The sequence below is a fragment of the Scyliorhinus canicula genome, chromosome 19, assembly GCF_902713615.1.
Source record: "Scyliorhinus canicula chromosome 19, sScyCan1.1, whole genome shotgun sequence".
Taxonomy (NCBI): Eukaryota; Metazoa; Chordata; class Chondrichthyes; order Carcharhiniformes; family Scyliorhinidae; genus Scyliorhinus; species Scyliorhinus canicula.
The window spans coordinates 68391196-68409020 of NC_052164.1; the positions used below are offsets into that span (position 1 = coordinate 68391196).

Below are 17825 nucleotides of genomic sequence, written 5' to 3' on the forward strand. Positions count from 1 at the left end.
CGCAGTGCACCAAACACGCGTGTACAGTTTGTGATCTTATTGTCTCTGTTTGCAGTCTGTCCTCCGCTCTTTGTTCCGATTCTTCCCTTCTTTTCCATACCCGTCGCTTTCATGATGGCCATTGCAGCTATCGTGTCTCTCCCCCCCAGTTTGTTCACTCTAATGAACTCCTCCGCTGCCGATGGAGTGTTAAAAAACAGCTCCTTCCCCTCGAATGTTACCCAGAGTTTGGCCGGGAATAACACCCTAAATTTCACATTACTTTTGTAGAGTGCTGATCTGGCCCTGTTGAATTCAGCCCTTCTTTTGGCCAAGGTCCGCCCCAATGTCCTGTTATACCCTTCTGATCTTCCCTTCCCCCGTGCTCGATTTCGCCTGCCGGGCCCACTTTAGGATCTTTTCCCTGTCTTGGAACCTGTGCAGCTTCACAATAATCCCTCTGAGCTCCTCCCCGGCTTTGGGCCTGGGTCGGAGCGACCTGTGCACCCTGGGAGGTTTGGAAATTTCTCCCTTCCCACGAGCTTGCCCAGCATTTGGGTGACGTAGCCTATATTGGGTCTCTGCCTTCCATCCCCTCTGGCAGGCCCATTATTTTAACATTCTGCCGTCTGGACCTATTTTCCTGATCCTCCACTATCCCCCTTAGGCTCCCTGGGTCGTTACCAGCCTCGGTTTCCTGAGTCACCATCCTGTCGCTCTGGTCTGAGGCGGCCCTCTCCAACGCCTGAATTGTTTTCTCCTGCACCTCCACCTTCCTTTCCAGGCCATCGATGGGTCGCTACATTTTGTCCGTTGTCTCACAAGGGCAGCACGGTAGCATGGTGGTTAGCATAAATGCTTCACAGCTCCAGGGTCCCAGGTTCGATTCCCGGCTGGGTCACTGTCTGTGCGGAGTCTGCACGTCCTCCCCGTGTGTGCGTGGGTTTCCTCCGGGTGCTCCGGTTTCCTCCCACAGTCCAAAGATGTGCAGGTTAGGTGGATTGGCCATGCTAAATTGCCCGTAGTGTCCTAAAAAGTAAGGTTAAGGGTTGGGTTACGGGTATAGGGTGAATACGTGGGTTTGAGTAGGGTGATCATTGCTCGGCACAACATCGAGGGCCAAAGGGCCTGTTCTGTGCTGTACTGTTCTAAATGTCTCCGCCAGCATCTCCTTCATCATTGTGTGGAGCTCTGTCCTGAGAGCCTCCCTCATGGCGTTTGTCTCCGTTTTTATCTCCTCCTTTACGGCATTTCTCTCTGTTTTCAGCACGCTTCTCCATTCCTCTCTGTGTGTGTGTGTGTGTGTGTGTGTGTGTGTGTGTGTGTGGGGGGGGGGGGGGGGGGGGATGGTCGCCACGTCCTGCTCTGCTGCTCGGCTCGCCAGCTTTTCCGCTTCCTGCCTGAACCTCCGCCTCGCTCCGTGGGGTCGCCTGCCTGCGCGGCCGCAGCTCCTGCTTTTTTTTCCTTCGCCTTCGCTACTGCTCCTTCTTACATCTCGCCCCCCCCCCTCCCGATTTATTATTATTTGTAGGCATATTCCTGTTATGTGCCTTTCTCTTTGTTTTTTCCCTGGGTTTTGGGGCGAAAAAGAGATTCTTCCCCCCCCCCCCCCCCCCCCCCCCACCAAAGAAACAAACCCCTAAGGGTTTTTTCTCCTTTTTAAAAATGATTTTTTTTATAAAAAATAATTTTTTTTTAAAAGTTTTTTTTGAAAATCTTTTTTACATTTTCAGGAGTAGGGAAAAAACAGTTGAATAAAAAAAATTATTATTTTGTTTTTGTCTTATCCGCTCCGTGGTCCGACTTTCAAGCAGTTTCTTGTTGCGATCCCCACTCCTCCTCCACGTGCAGCTGCTCCGCTGACCAGGACCAGTCTCTCCTGTAGTTTTTCTCTTCCGCTCCGTGGAACGGAGGCTTTGGCGCCTGAGCAGGGCGAGGGAGGCAAGGCCGATTTTGCGGGGCTTTAATTCTTTTTGAGAACCCGCCGGGAAAACCCCCGAAAAAAGCCGCGATTTTGTGGATCTGCGGCAGCCTCTTTGCTGCGGCCGCTCCATTCGCGAACGCCACCGGAAGTCTCCCCTCTCCCCACTGTTGTTCGCGCTAGCTATAGCCGTTGGCAATTGCTCTGAAAGCCTCAAGGGGCTGGAAGGGGCTGGTCCGGGGGATGTGGGGTGTGCAGCTCAATGCAGATGACCCGCTTCTGTATGTATCGGACCCATTAGAGGGGATGGAAGAAATCGTGAAGGTTCTAGGGGAATTTGGCCGGTTTTCAGGGTATAAGCTAAATATGAGGTAAATGAGATGTTTGCGATCCTGGCAAGGGGACAGGAGAGGTTATTGGGGGAGCTGCCATTTAGATTAGTCGGGGGAAGCTTTAGGTACCGAGGCATTCAAGTGGCGAGGAATGGGACCGGCTGCATAAATTAAAACTGACGCGGCTAGTAGACCAAATGAAGGACAATTTTCGGAGATGGGACGCGCTCCCATTGTCATTAGCTGGGAGGTTGCAGACGGTGAAGATGAATTCCTGTTCATGTTTGAATGTCTCCCCATCTTTATTCCACGGCCCTTTTTTAAATGGGTCAACAAAGTGATCTTTGGCTTTGCTTGCCTGCCCAAGGAAGGTAAGGAAGGTAATGCTTGAGCAGAGTCGGGGAGAGAGCGGGCTGGCGCTGCCAAATTTTAGTACCTATTACTGGGCGGAGAATATAATCATGATCAGGAAGTGGGTGGTGGGGGAGGGGTCTGCATGGGAGCGTATTGAGGCGGCGTCATGCAAGGGCACCACTTTGGCGGCGTTGGTAACTGTGCGTCTGCCATTCCCGCTGGCACAGTACTCCACCAGCCCCCTGGTGGTGGCGGCCCTGAGAGTCTGGGGGCAATGGAGGAGACATGTGGGAGCAGAGGGAGCATCGGTCTGGTCCCCAATCTGTAATAATCATCGGTTTGCCCTGGGCAGTATGGATGGGGGATTCCAGATATGGCAGAGAGCAGGGATTGAGAGGATGGGGGATATGTTTATAGAGGGGAGCTTTCCGAGTATGAGGGCACTGGAGGAGAATTTTGGGTTGACGAGGGATATAAATTCAGGTATCTGCAGGTGCGGGACTTCCTACGTAAACAGTTGTCAACCTTCCCGCTCTAATGCTAAGGGGGATTCAGGACAGGGTAGTTTCCAGAGGGTGGGTAGGAGAAGGGAGTGTCTCTGAAATTTACAAGGAACTTATGGGATCAGAGGAGACGCAGACCGAGGAGCTGAAGCGCAAGTGGGAGGAGGAGCTGGGAGGAGAGATAGAGGATGGTCTATGGGCAGATGTGTTCAGTAGAGTCAACGCATCCGCCACATGTGCCAGGCTCGGCCTGATTCAATTCAAGGTCGTTCATCGGGCTCACATGACAGTGGCCCGGATGAGCAGATTCTTTGTGGTGGAAGACAGATGTGCAAAATGTGCGGGAGGACCAGAGAACCATGTCCACATGTTCTGGACATGTCCGAAGCTTAGGGGATTTTGGCAGGGGTTTGCAGATGTCATGTCCACGGTGTTAAAAACAAGGGTGGCATTGAGCCCAGAGGTGGCGATTTTCGGAGTGTCGGAAGAACCGGGAATCCAGGAGGAGAAAGAGGCAGACGTTCTGGCCTTTGCTTCCCTAGTTGTCCAGAGATGGATATTATTAGCTTGGATGGAATCAAAGTCCCCAAAGTCGGAGACCTGGCTATCGGACATGGCTAGCTTTTTCAGTTTGGAGAAAATCAAGTTCGCCTTGAGAGGGCCACTGTTAGGGTTCGCCCGGAGGTGGCAACCGTTCGTCGACTTCTTCGCGGAAAATTAGTCGTCAGTTTAGAGTAGGGGGTTAATAAAGGTGGACCTATAAGCGAGGGAGATGGCTTTTGCACTATGTTTATAGTTTCAAGTACATTGTTTATTGTGTTGTTATAATACCAAAAAATACCTCAATAAAATGTTTATTTATAAAAAAAAGAGTTAATCCTTTACTCTTAAGGCAGCTGTTTTATGTACCTCTCCCAATTTTCCATTTTAAAATACGCTGCTGATTTGCTGTCATCTTGTTCCAATATCGCAAAAAGTGATTGCCATAGTCTTCAGGAGAATTTGATCACACATCACAGCTGAATGGGCACAAAGGAGATTTGCATCTCAAAATAATTGATAAAAGTGGTTGGCGTTGTTTGGGAGTATTCTACCATTTTGATATATTCTCGGAAATAATTGATAGTTCCAGCGAATCGCCTGAGGTGGATTTGACTGAATGGTGGAGAGTCGGTTATGAAATCAATGGCAAGATTTTTTAGTGTTATGTTTTCCCCATATTTCCTTCCCTCTCCTGAAGGAGTTAACCCGTGCTGTGTCTGCGTGGGTTTTCTCTGGGTGCTCCGGTTTCCTCCCACAGTCCAAAGACATGCAGGTTAGGTGGATTGGCCATGCTAAATTGCCCGGCTATAGGGTAGAAGTGAGGGCCTAAATCAGTCAGTGCAGACTCGATGGGCCGAATGGCCTCCTTCTCCACTGTACGTTCTATGTAATCCCAAGGCTGCTCCCATGTTCACACCAGTGACCGTTCCTCCTATCTGATCCTCGACGGTGAAATGGCCATTTTCACCTTCACCACTTGGGCAGCAATCTGTACAAGCAGGTTGCCTGCTTGTTGCAGAACCCACCCTGTGGTTCACCCCTTTCAAAGTTACCTGAAGTGCGCAGGGACCATTCAACAATCGGAGGCATGACCATCGAGACCAACCCTCTTCCATCAAGGGTCCGTGCATGACAATTAGGGAGATGGTGCCCAGGCTAATTTCTTCCCTCCCTAACCCAAGGATTATGGGATGGCAACAGCACCCGGTCTACCTCATCACCAGCCAGCATTCCAACGTAAACCTTCACCGTCTGCCTGGCTCAGTCTCGACCCCACCCCTCCACCGATAGTTGAATTTAGCCCTCAATCTGTTTAAGATCCACATAGATTAACAGCGATTTAGAGCAGCCTTTTTGATTTTGTTTTTAAATCACAAAATTATTACTTTTTGCTTTAAGAAGACATTTTAAATTTGAAATGTCAAAGTGGTTGTCCAATTTTTTCACAAACGCTGTTGAAGTAAGGCACAGAGGAAATAATAACTTTCCTGTAGTCTAGTTATAGAACATAGAACATAGAACAGTACAGCACAGAACAGGCCCTTCGGCCCTCGATGTTGTGCCGAGCAATGATCACCCTACTCAAACCCACGTAGCCACCCTATACCCGTAACCCAACAACCCCCCCTTACACCTTACTTTTTTTTAGGACACTACGGGCAATTTAGCATGGCCAATCCACCTAACCCGCACATCTTTGGACTGTGGGAGGAAACCGGAGCACCCGGAGGAAACCCACGCACACACGGGGAGGACGTGCAGACTCCGCACAGACAGTGACCCAGCCGGGAACCGAACCTGGGACCCTGGAGCTGTGAAGCATTTATGCTAACCACCATGCTACCGTGCTGCCCACTGCTACCAATATGAATCTGGAAGTCAAAGGGACTATCATTGCTGTGATATTTAAAACTGGCTGCTGACTCACTATCGCCTGATTCTCACGATTGCCTGAGACACTATAGCACAAAGTCACAACGACCACATTAAGTTTTCATTACAGAAATCATTGTAATTTCTAATCATTTTGCTCTAGGAAGATTTATCTAAATGTTGGGAGAGAATAATGATGAGGGAGAATTTGAAAGAAATGTTTATACATTATATATAATAGTAGAACTACATTGACCGAGATTTTGAAATTTGATTGTGTATTTGCCACGAATACAATTTTGCGTTTTTTTGTTCATTTCTTTGCTGTTATCACTGTAATCTGAGGGGTCATTTCTTTGTGAAGGGGTTAGCCCAGAGGAGGGCACCAAGTGCCTTAACGGGGAACAAGTCCCTGGAGCTGGACAGGGGAAGTTGACTGCTGGGCAGACAACGTGGACACGCCCCGAGAATTCCGAGGAAAACTGGTCAGAAGGAAACCGAGCATCGGACCAGCGGACTGTGAACAACAGCCAGACCTGGCCTGGTGAGCTTCTTTCAATCTATGGGGGGAAAAATGAGCCACACAGAGGTTGGGGGGGGGGGGGGGGGGGGGGTGGCAGGGAAGGGAATAGGACATTCACTTCCATTTAATAGACAAAGTTATGTTAGGCGGGTTAAATTGTGTAGATGGATGCGGAATGTTGCAAAGAGACGTTGATAGATTCAGCGAGCAAGAGAACACGAGTTCAGTGTGAAAAAGTGCAAATTCATCCACTTTGAAGATGCAAATGATGGATCAGAGTTTTGTAGTGCAGTGAAGTTAGCAACTGGAGATTAACAGAGAGATTACATAGAACATAGAACATTACAGCGCAGTACAGACCCTTTGGCCCTCGATGTTACGCCGACCTGTGAAACCACTCTAAAGCCCATCTACACTATTCCCTTATCATCTGTATGTTTGTCCGATGACTATTTAAATGCCCTTAATGTCGGCAAGTCCACTACTGTTGCAGGCAAGGCATTCCACACCCTTACTACTCTGAGTAAAGAACCTATCTCTGACATCTGTCCTATATCTATCTCCCCTCAATTTAAAGCTATGTCCCCACGTGCTAACCATCACCATCTGAGGAAAAAGGCTCTCACTGTCCACCCTATCTAATCCTCTGATCATTTTGTATGCCTCAATTAAGTCACCTCTTAATCTTCTTCTCTCTAACAAAAACAGCCTTAAGTCCCTCAACCTTTCCTCATAAGATCTTCCCTCCATACCAAGCAACATCCTGGTAAATCTCCTCTGCACCCTTTCCAATGCTTCCACATCCTTCCTATAATGCGACGACCAGAACTGCATGCATTACTCCAAATGCGGCCGCACCAGAGTTTTGTACAACTGCAACATGACCTCATGGCTCCGAAACTCAATCCCTCTACCAATAAAAGCTAACACACCGTACGCCTTCTTAACAACCCTATCAACCTGGGTGGCAACTTTCAGGGATCTATGTACGTGGACACCGAGATTTCTCTGCTCATCCACACTACCAAGAATCTTACCATTAGCCCAGTACTCTGTCTTCCTGTTGCTCCTTCCAAAATGAATCACCTCACACTTTTCTGCATTAAACTCCATTTGCCACCTCTCAGCCCAGTTCTGCAGCTTATCTATGTCCCTCTGTAACCTGCAACATCCTTCCGCACTGTCCACAACTCCACCGACTTTAGTGTCATCCGCAAATTTACTCACCCATCCTTCTACGCCCTCCTCCAGGTAATTTATAAAAATGACAAACAGCAGTGGCCCCAAAACAGATCCTTGTGGTACACCACTATTAACTGAACTCCAGGCTCAATGTTTCCCATCGGCCACCACCCTCTGTCTTCTTACAGCGAGCCAATTTCTGATCCAAACTGCTAAATCACCCTGAATCCCATGCCTCCGTATTTTCTGCAATAACCTACCGTGGGGAACCTTATCAAATGCTTTACTGAAATCCATATACACCACATCAACTGCTTTACCCTCGTCCACCTGTTTGGTCACCTTCTCAACGATCTCAATAAGGTTTGTGAGGCACGACCTATCCTTCACAAAACCGCGTTGACTATCCCTAATCAAATTATTCCTTTCTAGATGATTATAAATCTTATCTCTTATAAACCTTTCCAAGACTTTGCCCACAACAGAAGTAAGGCGCACTGGTCTATAGTTACCGGGGTTGTCCCTACTCCCCTTCTTGAACAAGGGGACAACATTTGCTATCCTCCAGTCTTCTGGCACTATTCCTGTAGACAATGACGACATAAAGATCAAAGCCAAAGGCTCAACAATCTCCTCCCTAGCTTCCCAGAGAATCCTAGGATAAATCCCATCCGGCCCAGGGGACTTATCTATTTTCACACTTTCCAGAATTGATAACACCTCCTCCTTATGAATGACAAGCCCTTCTAGTCTAGTAGCCTGTAACTCTGTATTCTCCTCGACAACATTGTCTTTTTCCTGCATGAATATTGATGAAAAATATTGATTTAGCACTTCTCCTATGTCCTCAGACTCCACGCACAACTTCCCACTACTGTACTTGACTGGCCCTACTCTTACCCTAGTCATTCTTTTATTCCTGACATACCTATAGAAAGCTTTAGGGTTATCCTTGATCCTACCTGCCAAAGACTTCTCATGTCCCCTCCTGGCTCTTCTTATCTCTCTCTTTAGGTCCTTCCTAGCTAACCTGTAACTCTCGAGCGCTCTAACTGAACCTTCACATCTCATCTTTACATAAGCCTCCTTCTTCCTCTTGACAAGTGATTCAACTACTTTAGTAAACCACAGTTCCTTCGCTCGACCACTTCCTCCCTGCCTAACAGGTACATACTTATCAAGGACATGCAGTAGCTGTTCCTTGAACGATCTCCACATTTCAATTGTGCCCATCGCCTGCAGTTTCCTGCCCCAACCTATGCATCCTAAGTCTTGCCTGATCGCATCATAATTGCCTTTCTCCCAGCTATAACTCTTCCCCTGCGGTATATACCTATCCCTTTCCATCGCTAAAGTAAACGTAACTGAATTGTGGTCACTATCACCAAAGTGCTCAGCTGCCTCCAAATCTAGCACCTGCCCTGGTTCATTACCCAGTACCAAATCCAATGTGGCCTCGCCTCTTGTTGGCCGATCAACATACTGTGTCAGGAAACCCTCCTGCACACATTGGACAAAAAACGGACCCATCTAAAGTACTCGGTCTGTAGCGTTTCCAGCCAATATTTGGAAAGTTAAAGTCCCCCATAACAACTACTCCTAACCAGAATCATCTTTGCAATCCTTTCTTCTATATCTCTGGAACTTTGCGGAGGCCAATAGAAAACTCCCAACAAGGTGACCTCTCCTTTCCTGTTTCTAACCTCAGCCCATACTACCTCAGTAGACGAGTCCTCATCAAACGTCCTATCTGCCACCGTAATACTGTCCTTGACTAACAATGCCATCCCTCCCCCTCTTTTACCACCTTCCCTGAGCTTGCTGAAATATCTAAACCCCGGAACCTGCAACAACCATTCCTGTCTCGAGCCATGTCTCCGAAATGGCCACAACATCGAAGTCCCGGGTACAAACCCATGCTGCAAGTTCACCCACCTTATTCCGGATGCTCCTGGCGTTGAAGTAGACACACTTTAAACCACCTTCCTGCCTGCCGGTACACTCCTGCAACCTTGAGACCTTACTCATGACCTCACTACTCTCAACCTCCTGTATACTGGAGCTACAATTCAGGTTCCCAAACCCCTGCTGAATTAGTTTAAACCCTCCCGAAGAGCATTAGCAAATTTCCCCCCCAGGATATTGGTACCCCTCTGGTCCAGGTGTAGACCATCCCGTTTGTAGAGGTCCCACCTACTCCAGAATGAGCCCCAATTATCCAGGTATCTGAAACCATCCCTCCTGCACCATCCCTGTAGCCATGTGTTCAACTGCTCTCTCTCCCTATTCCTCGTCTCGCTAGCACGTGGCATGGGTACCAACCCAGAGATAATAACTCTGTTTGTTCTAGCTCTAAGTTTCCACCCTAGCTCCCTGAATTCCTGCCTTACATCCCTATCCCTTTTCCTACCTATGTCGTTGGTGGCTATGTGGATCATGACTTGGGGCTGCTCCCCTTCCCCCTTAAAGATCCCGAAAACAGGATCCGAGACATCACGGACCCTGGCACCTGGGAGGCATCAACCGCGAGTCTCTCTCGTTCCCACAGAATCTCCTGTCTTTCCCCCTAACTATGGAGTCTCCAATGAGAAATGCTCTACTCCTCTCCCTCCTTCCCTTCTGAGCAACAGGGACAGACTCTGTGCCAGAGACCTGTACCCCATGGCTTACCCCTGGTAAGTCTCTCCCCCCCCCCCCCCCCCCAACTCCACCAGTATCCAAAGCGGTATACTTGTTACTAAGGGGAAGGGCCACAGGGGATCCCTGTACTGACTGCTTCCTCCCAGCCCCTCTTACCGACAACCATCTATCTTCATTCTTCGGAGTAAATACATCCCTGAAGCTTCTATCTATGACCACCTCTGCCTCCCGAATGATCCGAAGTTCATCCAACTCCAGCTCCAGTTCCCTAACGTGGTTTCTGAGGAGCTGGAGATGGGTGCACTTCCCACCGGTGAAATCAGCTGGGACACTGACGCCGTCCCTCACCTCAAACATTCTGCAGGAGGAGCATTGCACTGCCTTCCCTGACATCACCTCTAGATAAAACAAGAAAAAGAAAGGAAGAGCTTACTGCCCAACTTATATACAGGTACTACAAACCTTCATATAAATTCCCATGGACGCCATCCGGTTTCCTGCTGCTCTGAACAAAAAAAAAACAACTCCGAAACAAAAAAGTTAGTTAAAGCAGGGAAACTTACCTTTCCGACAGCCCCCTGGTTACTGCTCTTGCTGCTACCACTGAACAACTGAAGGCCCCTTCTCCTGTAAGGTAAGGTAAGGTAAAAGGTAAATTTAGATTTTGCGATCAGAGTACAGGTGGCACAGTGGTGAGCACTGCTGCCTCACAGGGACCCGGGTTCAATTCCAACCTTGGGTGACTGTCCATGTGGAGTTTGCACTTTCTCGTTCTGTGTTTTCTCTGTGGGGTTCCTCCGGGTGCTCCAGTTTCCTCCCACAGTCCAAAGATGTGCCGGATAAATTGCCCCTTAGTGTCCAGGATGTGCAGGTTACATTACGGGGTTACGGGGATAGGGTGGGGTGGACGGGGGGAGTGAACCTGGATAGCTTGCTCTTTTGGAGACTCAATGGGCTGAATGGCCTCCTCCTGCACTGTGGAGATTCTATGACACAGAAATCAGTCATAGCTTGTGGATAGGTAAAAGTCAAGCTTGGTGGAATAGAAATAATTGGAATTGTTACAGCTACACAGAGCTCTGGTGAGATCTCTATCTGGAGTACTGTTTCCAATTCTGGTCAGCACACCTCCAAAAGAATATATTGTTTTGGGAATGGTTACAGTGCAAATTCACGAGAATGATACAAGGCTAAAAGGGTTGAATTATGAGGACTGGTTGCATAGATTAGACTTGTACCTTCTTGAGTGTCATAATATGCACCCATGCACATCATGAGGTAAAACAGGCAGTGACAGACACCCAGGTGAGCCAATCACCAGACAGAACACCAGAGGGGGGCTTCCAACTATAAAACACACGAGGCATCAGCACTCCGCCTCTTTCCACTGGTGACAACTGCAGGGACAGTCAGGGTGTATATATCAGTTAGCACCTTCTACACGTGGATCAGAGCTAGCCTGGTCTAGTAAGTTAGAGTAGCACACTTAGAGTAGTAGAGTGACAACCCACAGCCAGCTGTTACAGAAGGTCAATAAATTGTATTGAACCGACACCTACGTTTGGTGTATGCTTTACCGTTCATCTGCATCCTGTTGCAGTCCGTGTTACCCCAGGGTGAATAACACGACATTGGGTAGATGAAATTAAGGGATGATCAAATTGAGCTGTTTAGTTGATCAATAGAGATAAGGTTGATGGAAAAAAAAACCTCCTCTGGTGGAAAATTCAGAATGGCGGGGAGGCATAACTTCAAATTGGAGCTAGCTCATCCAGGGGTGCTGTCAGGAAACATCAAGAAGCATCAAAAGATAATGGAATCTACAAAGAAAGGTTTTGAGGTTGGGGTTTGGCCGAAAATTCCTGAGATTGATAAATTTCCATTTTGAAAAGAGTAGTAAGAGGACTATGGAAGCAAGGTGGGTGTAAATAGTTACACAAACTCCCATTCTTCACACCGTTTGACCCCTCAATGATGCAATTGATGTGCCTGTAATGTAGGAATGATTTACTGGTTTGCAGTGTAAGTGGAATTTTAATTTTTACTTTTCTTTTGATATCCTGTCCACCTGTTAGCTTTTGAATTTGTTTGTCTATTTTTGTTTTGACGCGAGTGTTACTTGTTTGCATTTCTAAGCCTGTATATGAACTTTTCAGTACAAGTTGTTCAGCAATTCCGAATTCGAGGCTGCAAATATGTTTCTGGAATAACATACTATTAAAAAAAAACGGAGTTAAAATGCATATCAGCCGGGATCTAACTGAATGCTGGAACACGTTCGAAGGGCTGAATAACCCCCTCCTTGTTCCTCTGTTAATACCTCGAGGGGAGGAAGACAGGAGCTTGAAATAGGTTCGCGATTTTAAACCTTTGATCATCCTTCATTTTGGGAAGGAGCCCCAAAGTTCCTTGGTGGGTAAGCTCAGTGAGGTGCTGAACCACGCAGCCCAGACTCGACCCTTTGTCTTACCTGAGCTGTGATGTGGAGATGCCGGCGTTGGACTGGGGTGAGCACAGTAAGAAGTCTTACAACACCAGGTTAAAGTCCAACAGGTTTGTTTCAAACACTAGCTTTCGGAGCGCAGCTCCTTCCTCAGGTGAATGGCGAGGTATGTTCCAGAAACATTTATATAGACAAAGTCAGAGATGCCGGACAATGCTTGGAATGCGAGCATTTGCAAGTAATCAAATCATTACAGATCCAGGGAGAGGGATAATCACAGGTTAAAGAGGTGTGAATTGTCTCAAGCCAGAACAGTTGGTAGGATTTTGCAAGTCCAGGCCAGATGGTGGGGGGTGGATGTAATGCGACATGAATCCAAGATCCCTGTTGAGGCCGCACTCATGCGTGCGGAACTTACCTGAGCTGAGGAGATTTCAATCAGAGTAGCAAGGTCCAGTGGGCCTTGTGTTCAGTGAAGAGGAACATCATTCACGGTTCCTGCACCTGCATGTTCCAGCATGAGGGGCAGCACGGTAGCATTGTGGATAGCACAATTGCTGCACAGCTCCAGGGTCCCAGGTTCGATTCCCGGCTTGGGTCACTGTCTGTGCGGAGTCTGCACATTCTCCCCGTGTGTGCGTGGGTTTCCTCCGGGTGCTCCGGTTTCTTCCCACAGTCCAAAGATGTGCGGGTTAGGTGGATTGGCCATGCTAAATAGGGGCTCGTTTAGCTCACCAGGCTAAACCGCTGGCTTTTAAAGCAGACCAAGCAGGCCAGCAGCACGGTTCGATTCCCGTACCAGCCTCCCTGGACAGGCGCCAGAATGTGGCGACTAGGGGCTTTTCACAGTAACTTCATTGAAGCCTACTCGTGACAATAAGCGATTTTCATTCATTTCATTTCAAATTTGACATTGCATAAAGTTTTAGGGCAGCAGGGTAGCATGGTGGTTAGCATAAATGCTTCACAGCTCCAGGGTCCCAGGTTCGATTCCCGGCTGGGTCACTGTCTGTGTGGAGTCTGCACGTCCTCCCCCTGTGTGCGTGGGTTTCCTCCGGGTGCTCCGGTTTCCTCCCACAGTCCAAAGATGTGCGGGTTAGGTGGATTGGCCATGCTAAATTGCCCGTAGTGTCCTAATAAAAATGTAAGGTTAAGGGGGGGATTGTTGGGTTACGGGTATAGGGTGGATATGTGGGTTTGAGTAGGGTGATCATGGCTCGGCACAACATTGAGGGCCGAAGGGCCTGTTCTGTGCTGTACTGTTCTATGTTCTATGTTCTAAATTGCCCATAGTGTCCAGAATTGCCCTTAGTGTTGGGTGGGGTTACTGGCTTATGGGGATAGGGTGGAGGTGTGGACCTTTGGTAGGGTGCTCTTTCCAAGAGCCGGTGCAGACTCGATGGGCCAAATGGCCTCCTTCTGCACTGTAAATTCTAATTCTATGAAACTTTCTTTGCTATTCAGTGACCTATGTTGAGAAGCAAATAGTGGATTCTGAGTGAGGGCAGGAGTGGGCTCAATTGGGGCTCCTCCCAAAGTCAAATAGCCGACTTGGACATAAGGCATAGTTGACTTGGGGAAGTACTGGAGGAGCCCCCAGCGACTGCGGAACTGGGTCCCAGAATGAGGGGTTGCCTTCAGGAGAAAAGGGGAGAACAAGCGCAAAGGACATGTGTCAACATCTTTGCTTTTGTCCAATTATCTCCTGGATTAGCAATGGTTAAAGGAATGTTGTCCTGGAAGGAGAGAGTGTTCAGGATGGTTCATTCATTGAAGAATCTAGACAAACACTTGAAAAAAGATCCCACTGTCACAGATGTGGTGTCTGCTGCACTGCGACCTTGCCTGTCCAGTTTTCTTGAAGACATTCTTACTCATTATTATTGGCACGAATGTAATTGGCACAGCATGCATGTTGTCACATGACTGACACCACAGAAAGAGATGATGGAATTCACGCTTAATGGGAAAACAGACCACAACAATGTGGCATTGTGTCATACTGCGGCAGAACATCAAGGGTTCAATCCCCAGTTTGTGCCAAGTTACTTGATCTCGGCCAAGGCAGCAATTGGTCTTGGTGCCTTTAGTTGTGGAAGAGAACATCAACCGGGGTTATCAGCTCTGATCAATACCTAGTGACACACTGGAGGCCGCTTATTTGTTGAGGACTGTGCTGGATTTGCTTTTGATGCTACAATAAGGCGAATAGCCCTCTAACACAGTTTTGATTTAGGAATGTAAAGAATTCCCTCTCGCTGAGATGGTGGAGTATTACTCGTGTATAAGGCACTGTTCCTCAGCAAGAGTCAAATGTGCAAGGAAAGAGGGGATGGAACTTGAAACCGACAGGAAAGTGTCTTTTTGCTGTGTTTTAATGTGTAACGTGACTGCATTAACATGTCTTCTACAACCATTTAAACAAGCAGGTTTCTTTTTTCCTTCCCAGTTGAAGATGCAGACTCCCAAATCCACGCCTGCCGGAAAACCAAAGAGAGCCGGAGGGAACTACTGGCGAGTCCTGAGAGGGGGCAGCAGGCGGAGCTGGAATCCGCCGAATTGGAACTGGTGGTACTGACGGAGCAAAAGGCCCCAGGTCAGGAAGCTGCTCCTTTGCCAGGTCCCCAGCCATCCTTGTCACAAACCTCCATGAGCACTGTGCACCCATCTCCCATCCCACCTCCACTTCATTCCAAGCGTGAGCCTAGCCCTAGATCATTAGAGGAGCTCATAGCGGAGAACACGCCTGTCACATCATTGCACCAGCTGGAGGTAAGAACCTGTACACCAGCTTCCATTCGTCAGGGGAACGGACCTGCGTGTTTGAGATTAGCTCAGGGGACAACTTCTCACTCGGTGTTATTTGCGATTCAGTGCATCAGGGAAGTGTTGACTGAGACGGACGCACCTTGGGTTAGATCTCTACTTTGTGTGGCAGTGTCAAATGGGAAGTAGTAAAATCAACAGCTTGTTTAGCACCTCTCTCCCTTTTTATTTCTTTGAAGTTAACGGGGAGATGTCAAACTTGCTGCAGACACGCAGCAACCTGCTTTATACCAAATGCGGTGGTGTCAGACATTGGCTGCTCTGTTTTGCCTGTTTACAAGGTAAAGGATGGACACCAAATACTTTTGAAAGCAGCATTTGAAAGAGAAACAGTGGGAGAAGAACAATATTAAAGAACATGGGGAAAAAGCAGAGAAATGGGAAGAGTGGTTAGCTCTGCCCATCACTTGTAATGGGTCAAATGCCTCCATTTTGTGCTGGAAATTTCTCTGAAATATCCCTTAGTGATTACAGTCTGTATATAGTTTCCCTGGTGTGTACCATAAAAAATTGGTTATTGTAGATGAGACACAATGAGCTGATCAATAATAGATGGGAGCAAAGGACTTAACCAAGTCAATATTCTTCAGGTGTGAGACTGGATAGTGAGTGTCAATGTTGTTTGACCAGCTGAGTCTACTCCAGATCTGACTCTTAGTCCTGTTCATTCCAGTTGGCATGGCAGGATGGCCAAAGGGAGTGGGATTCCAAGACAATGCTCTTTTCCCCCCTCTGACCAGGACCACTGAAGCCAGTCATGGTGCCTGCACTGCAATGCCCCAGCTGAGATCTGATGTCTTAATACATTGCCAGCAACTTAACTCAGGCCTATACCGATCCATGCCACACCTTCTGATCCATATACCTGCTGAGCTATTGAGTCCATTTATTACTTCTGTGTCCTTTTTAATAAGAAAATAAATTCTGAGGTACAAGTGAAGAATTTCGAGCGGGATTCTGCCGTAATCGGCGGGGCGGGCAACTCCGGCAGGACGGAGTGGCATGAACTACTCTGGCGTCGGGCCGCCCCAAAGGTGCGGATTCCTCCGGACCTTCAGGGGCTAGCCCCGCCCCGGAGTTGTTTGCGCCCTGCCAACTGGCGGGAAAGGGGCTTGGCGCCACGCCAACCGGCGGCGAAGGGCCTCTGCTGGCCGGCGTGAGTTCGTGCATGTGCGGGAGTCATCCCCGTACATGCGCAGAGGGCATAGTTTCCACACCGGCAATGGCAGACTGTTACAGCCGCCGGTGCGGAACAATAGAGTGCCCCCACGGCACAGGCCCGCTGGCGGATTGGTGGGCTCCGATCGCGGGCTAGGCCACCGTGGGGGCACCTCCCGGGGCCAGATCCCCCAGCGGGCCCCCCATGAACCCCAGAGGCTGCCCACGCCGCCAGGTCCCGCCGGTAAGGGACCTACTCCAATTTACACCGGCGGGATTGGCAAAAAACAGGCAGGACTCCGGCCCATCGCGGGCCGGAGAATTCGGGCGGCCCTGGGGCCCATTGAGTCGCGCCGGTCTCTGCCATTCTCTGAGGCGGGCGGTGCGATTCACACTGGCCGATTTTTGGGGGGCCGGAGAATTTGGAGGACAGCGGGGGCAAGATTCACGCCAATGCCCGGCGATTCTCCGACCCGGCAGGGGGTCGGAGAATCAAGCCCCTCAACTCTAATGGTAGCACAGTTGCTTCATTGCTAGAGGGATGGAGTTTAAGACTAGGGAGGTTATGTTGCAATTGTATAAGGTGTTAGTGCGGCCACACCTGGAGTATTGTGTTCAGTTTTGGTCTCCTTACTTGAGAAAGGACGTACTGGCGCTGGAGGGTGTGCAGAGGAGATTCACTAGGTTAATCCCAGAGCTGAAGGGGTTGGATTATGAGGAGAGGTTGAGTAGACTGGGACTGTACTCGTTGGAATTTAGAAGGATGAGGGGGGATCTTATAGAAACATTTAAAATTATGAAGGGAATAGATAGGATAGATGCGGGCAGGTTGTTTCCACTGGCGGGTGACAGCAGAACTAGGGGGCATAGCCTCAAAATAAGGGGAAGTAGATTTAGAACTGAGTTTAGGAGGAACTTCTTCACCCAAAGGGTTGTGAATCTATGGAATTCCTTGCCCAGTGAAGCAGTTGAGGCTCCTTCATTACATGTTTTTAAGGTAAAGATAGATAGTTTTTTGAAGAATAAAGGGATTAAGGGTTATGGTGTTCGGGCCGGAAAGTGGAGCTGAGTCCACAAAAGATCAGCCATGATCTCATTGAATGGCGGAGCAGGCTCGAGGGGCCAGATGGCCTACTCCTGCTCCTAGTTCTTATGTTCTTATGTTCACAGCTTCAGGGTCCCAGGTTTGATTCCTGGCTTGGGTCACTATCCGTGTGGAGTCTGCACGTTCTCCCCGTGTCTGTGTGGGTTTCCTCCGGGTGCTCCGGTTTCCTCCCACAGTCCAAAGATGTGCAAGTTAGGTGGATTGGCCATGCTAAATTGCCCTTGGGTTAGGTGGGGTTACTGGTTTATGGGGATAGGATGGAGGTATGGGCTTAACTGGGGTGCTCTTTCCAAGAGCCGGTGCAGACATGATGAGCCGGGTAGCCTCCTTCTGCACTGTAAATTCTATGGTATCTATGAAAACATCCCCTGGGTATAATCTGTTAGCTGGCGTTTTGGAGCATATCTTGACAGTGTGCAGTGAACCTTCATTACATTTCATACA

At 48.6% G+C, this 17825-nt stretch overlaps 1 protein-coding gene across 3 annotated transcripts in view; it reads left to right on the forward strand.

Moving 5' to 3' along the window:
- The window catches only part of LOC119953863 (arginyl-tRNA--protein transferase 1-like), an 80323-nt gene that overhangs the window by 43704 nt on the left and 18794 nt on the right, over positions 1–17825 (forward strand). For all 3 annotated transcript variants that reach the window (XM_038778458.1, XM_038778459.1, XM_038778460.1), the window contains 2 exons: positions 5869–6048; positions 14742–15064. In XM_038778458.1, the coding sequence (XP_038634386.1) occupies positions 5869–6048; positions 14742–15064 (503 nt within the window). The remainder of the gene's footprint in view (positions 1–5868; positions 6049–14741; positions 15065–17825) is intronic.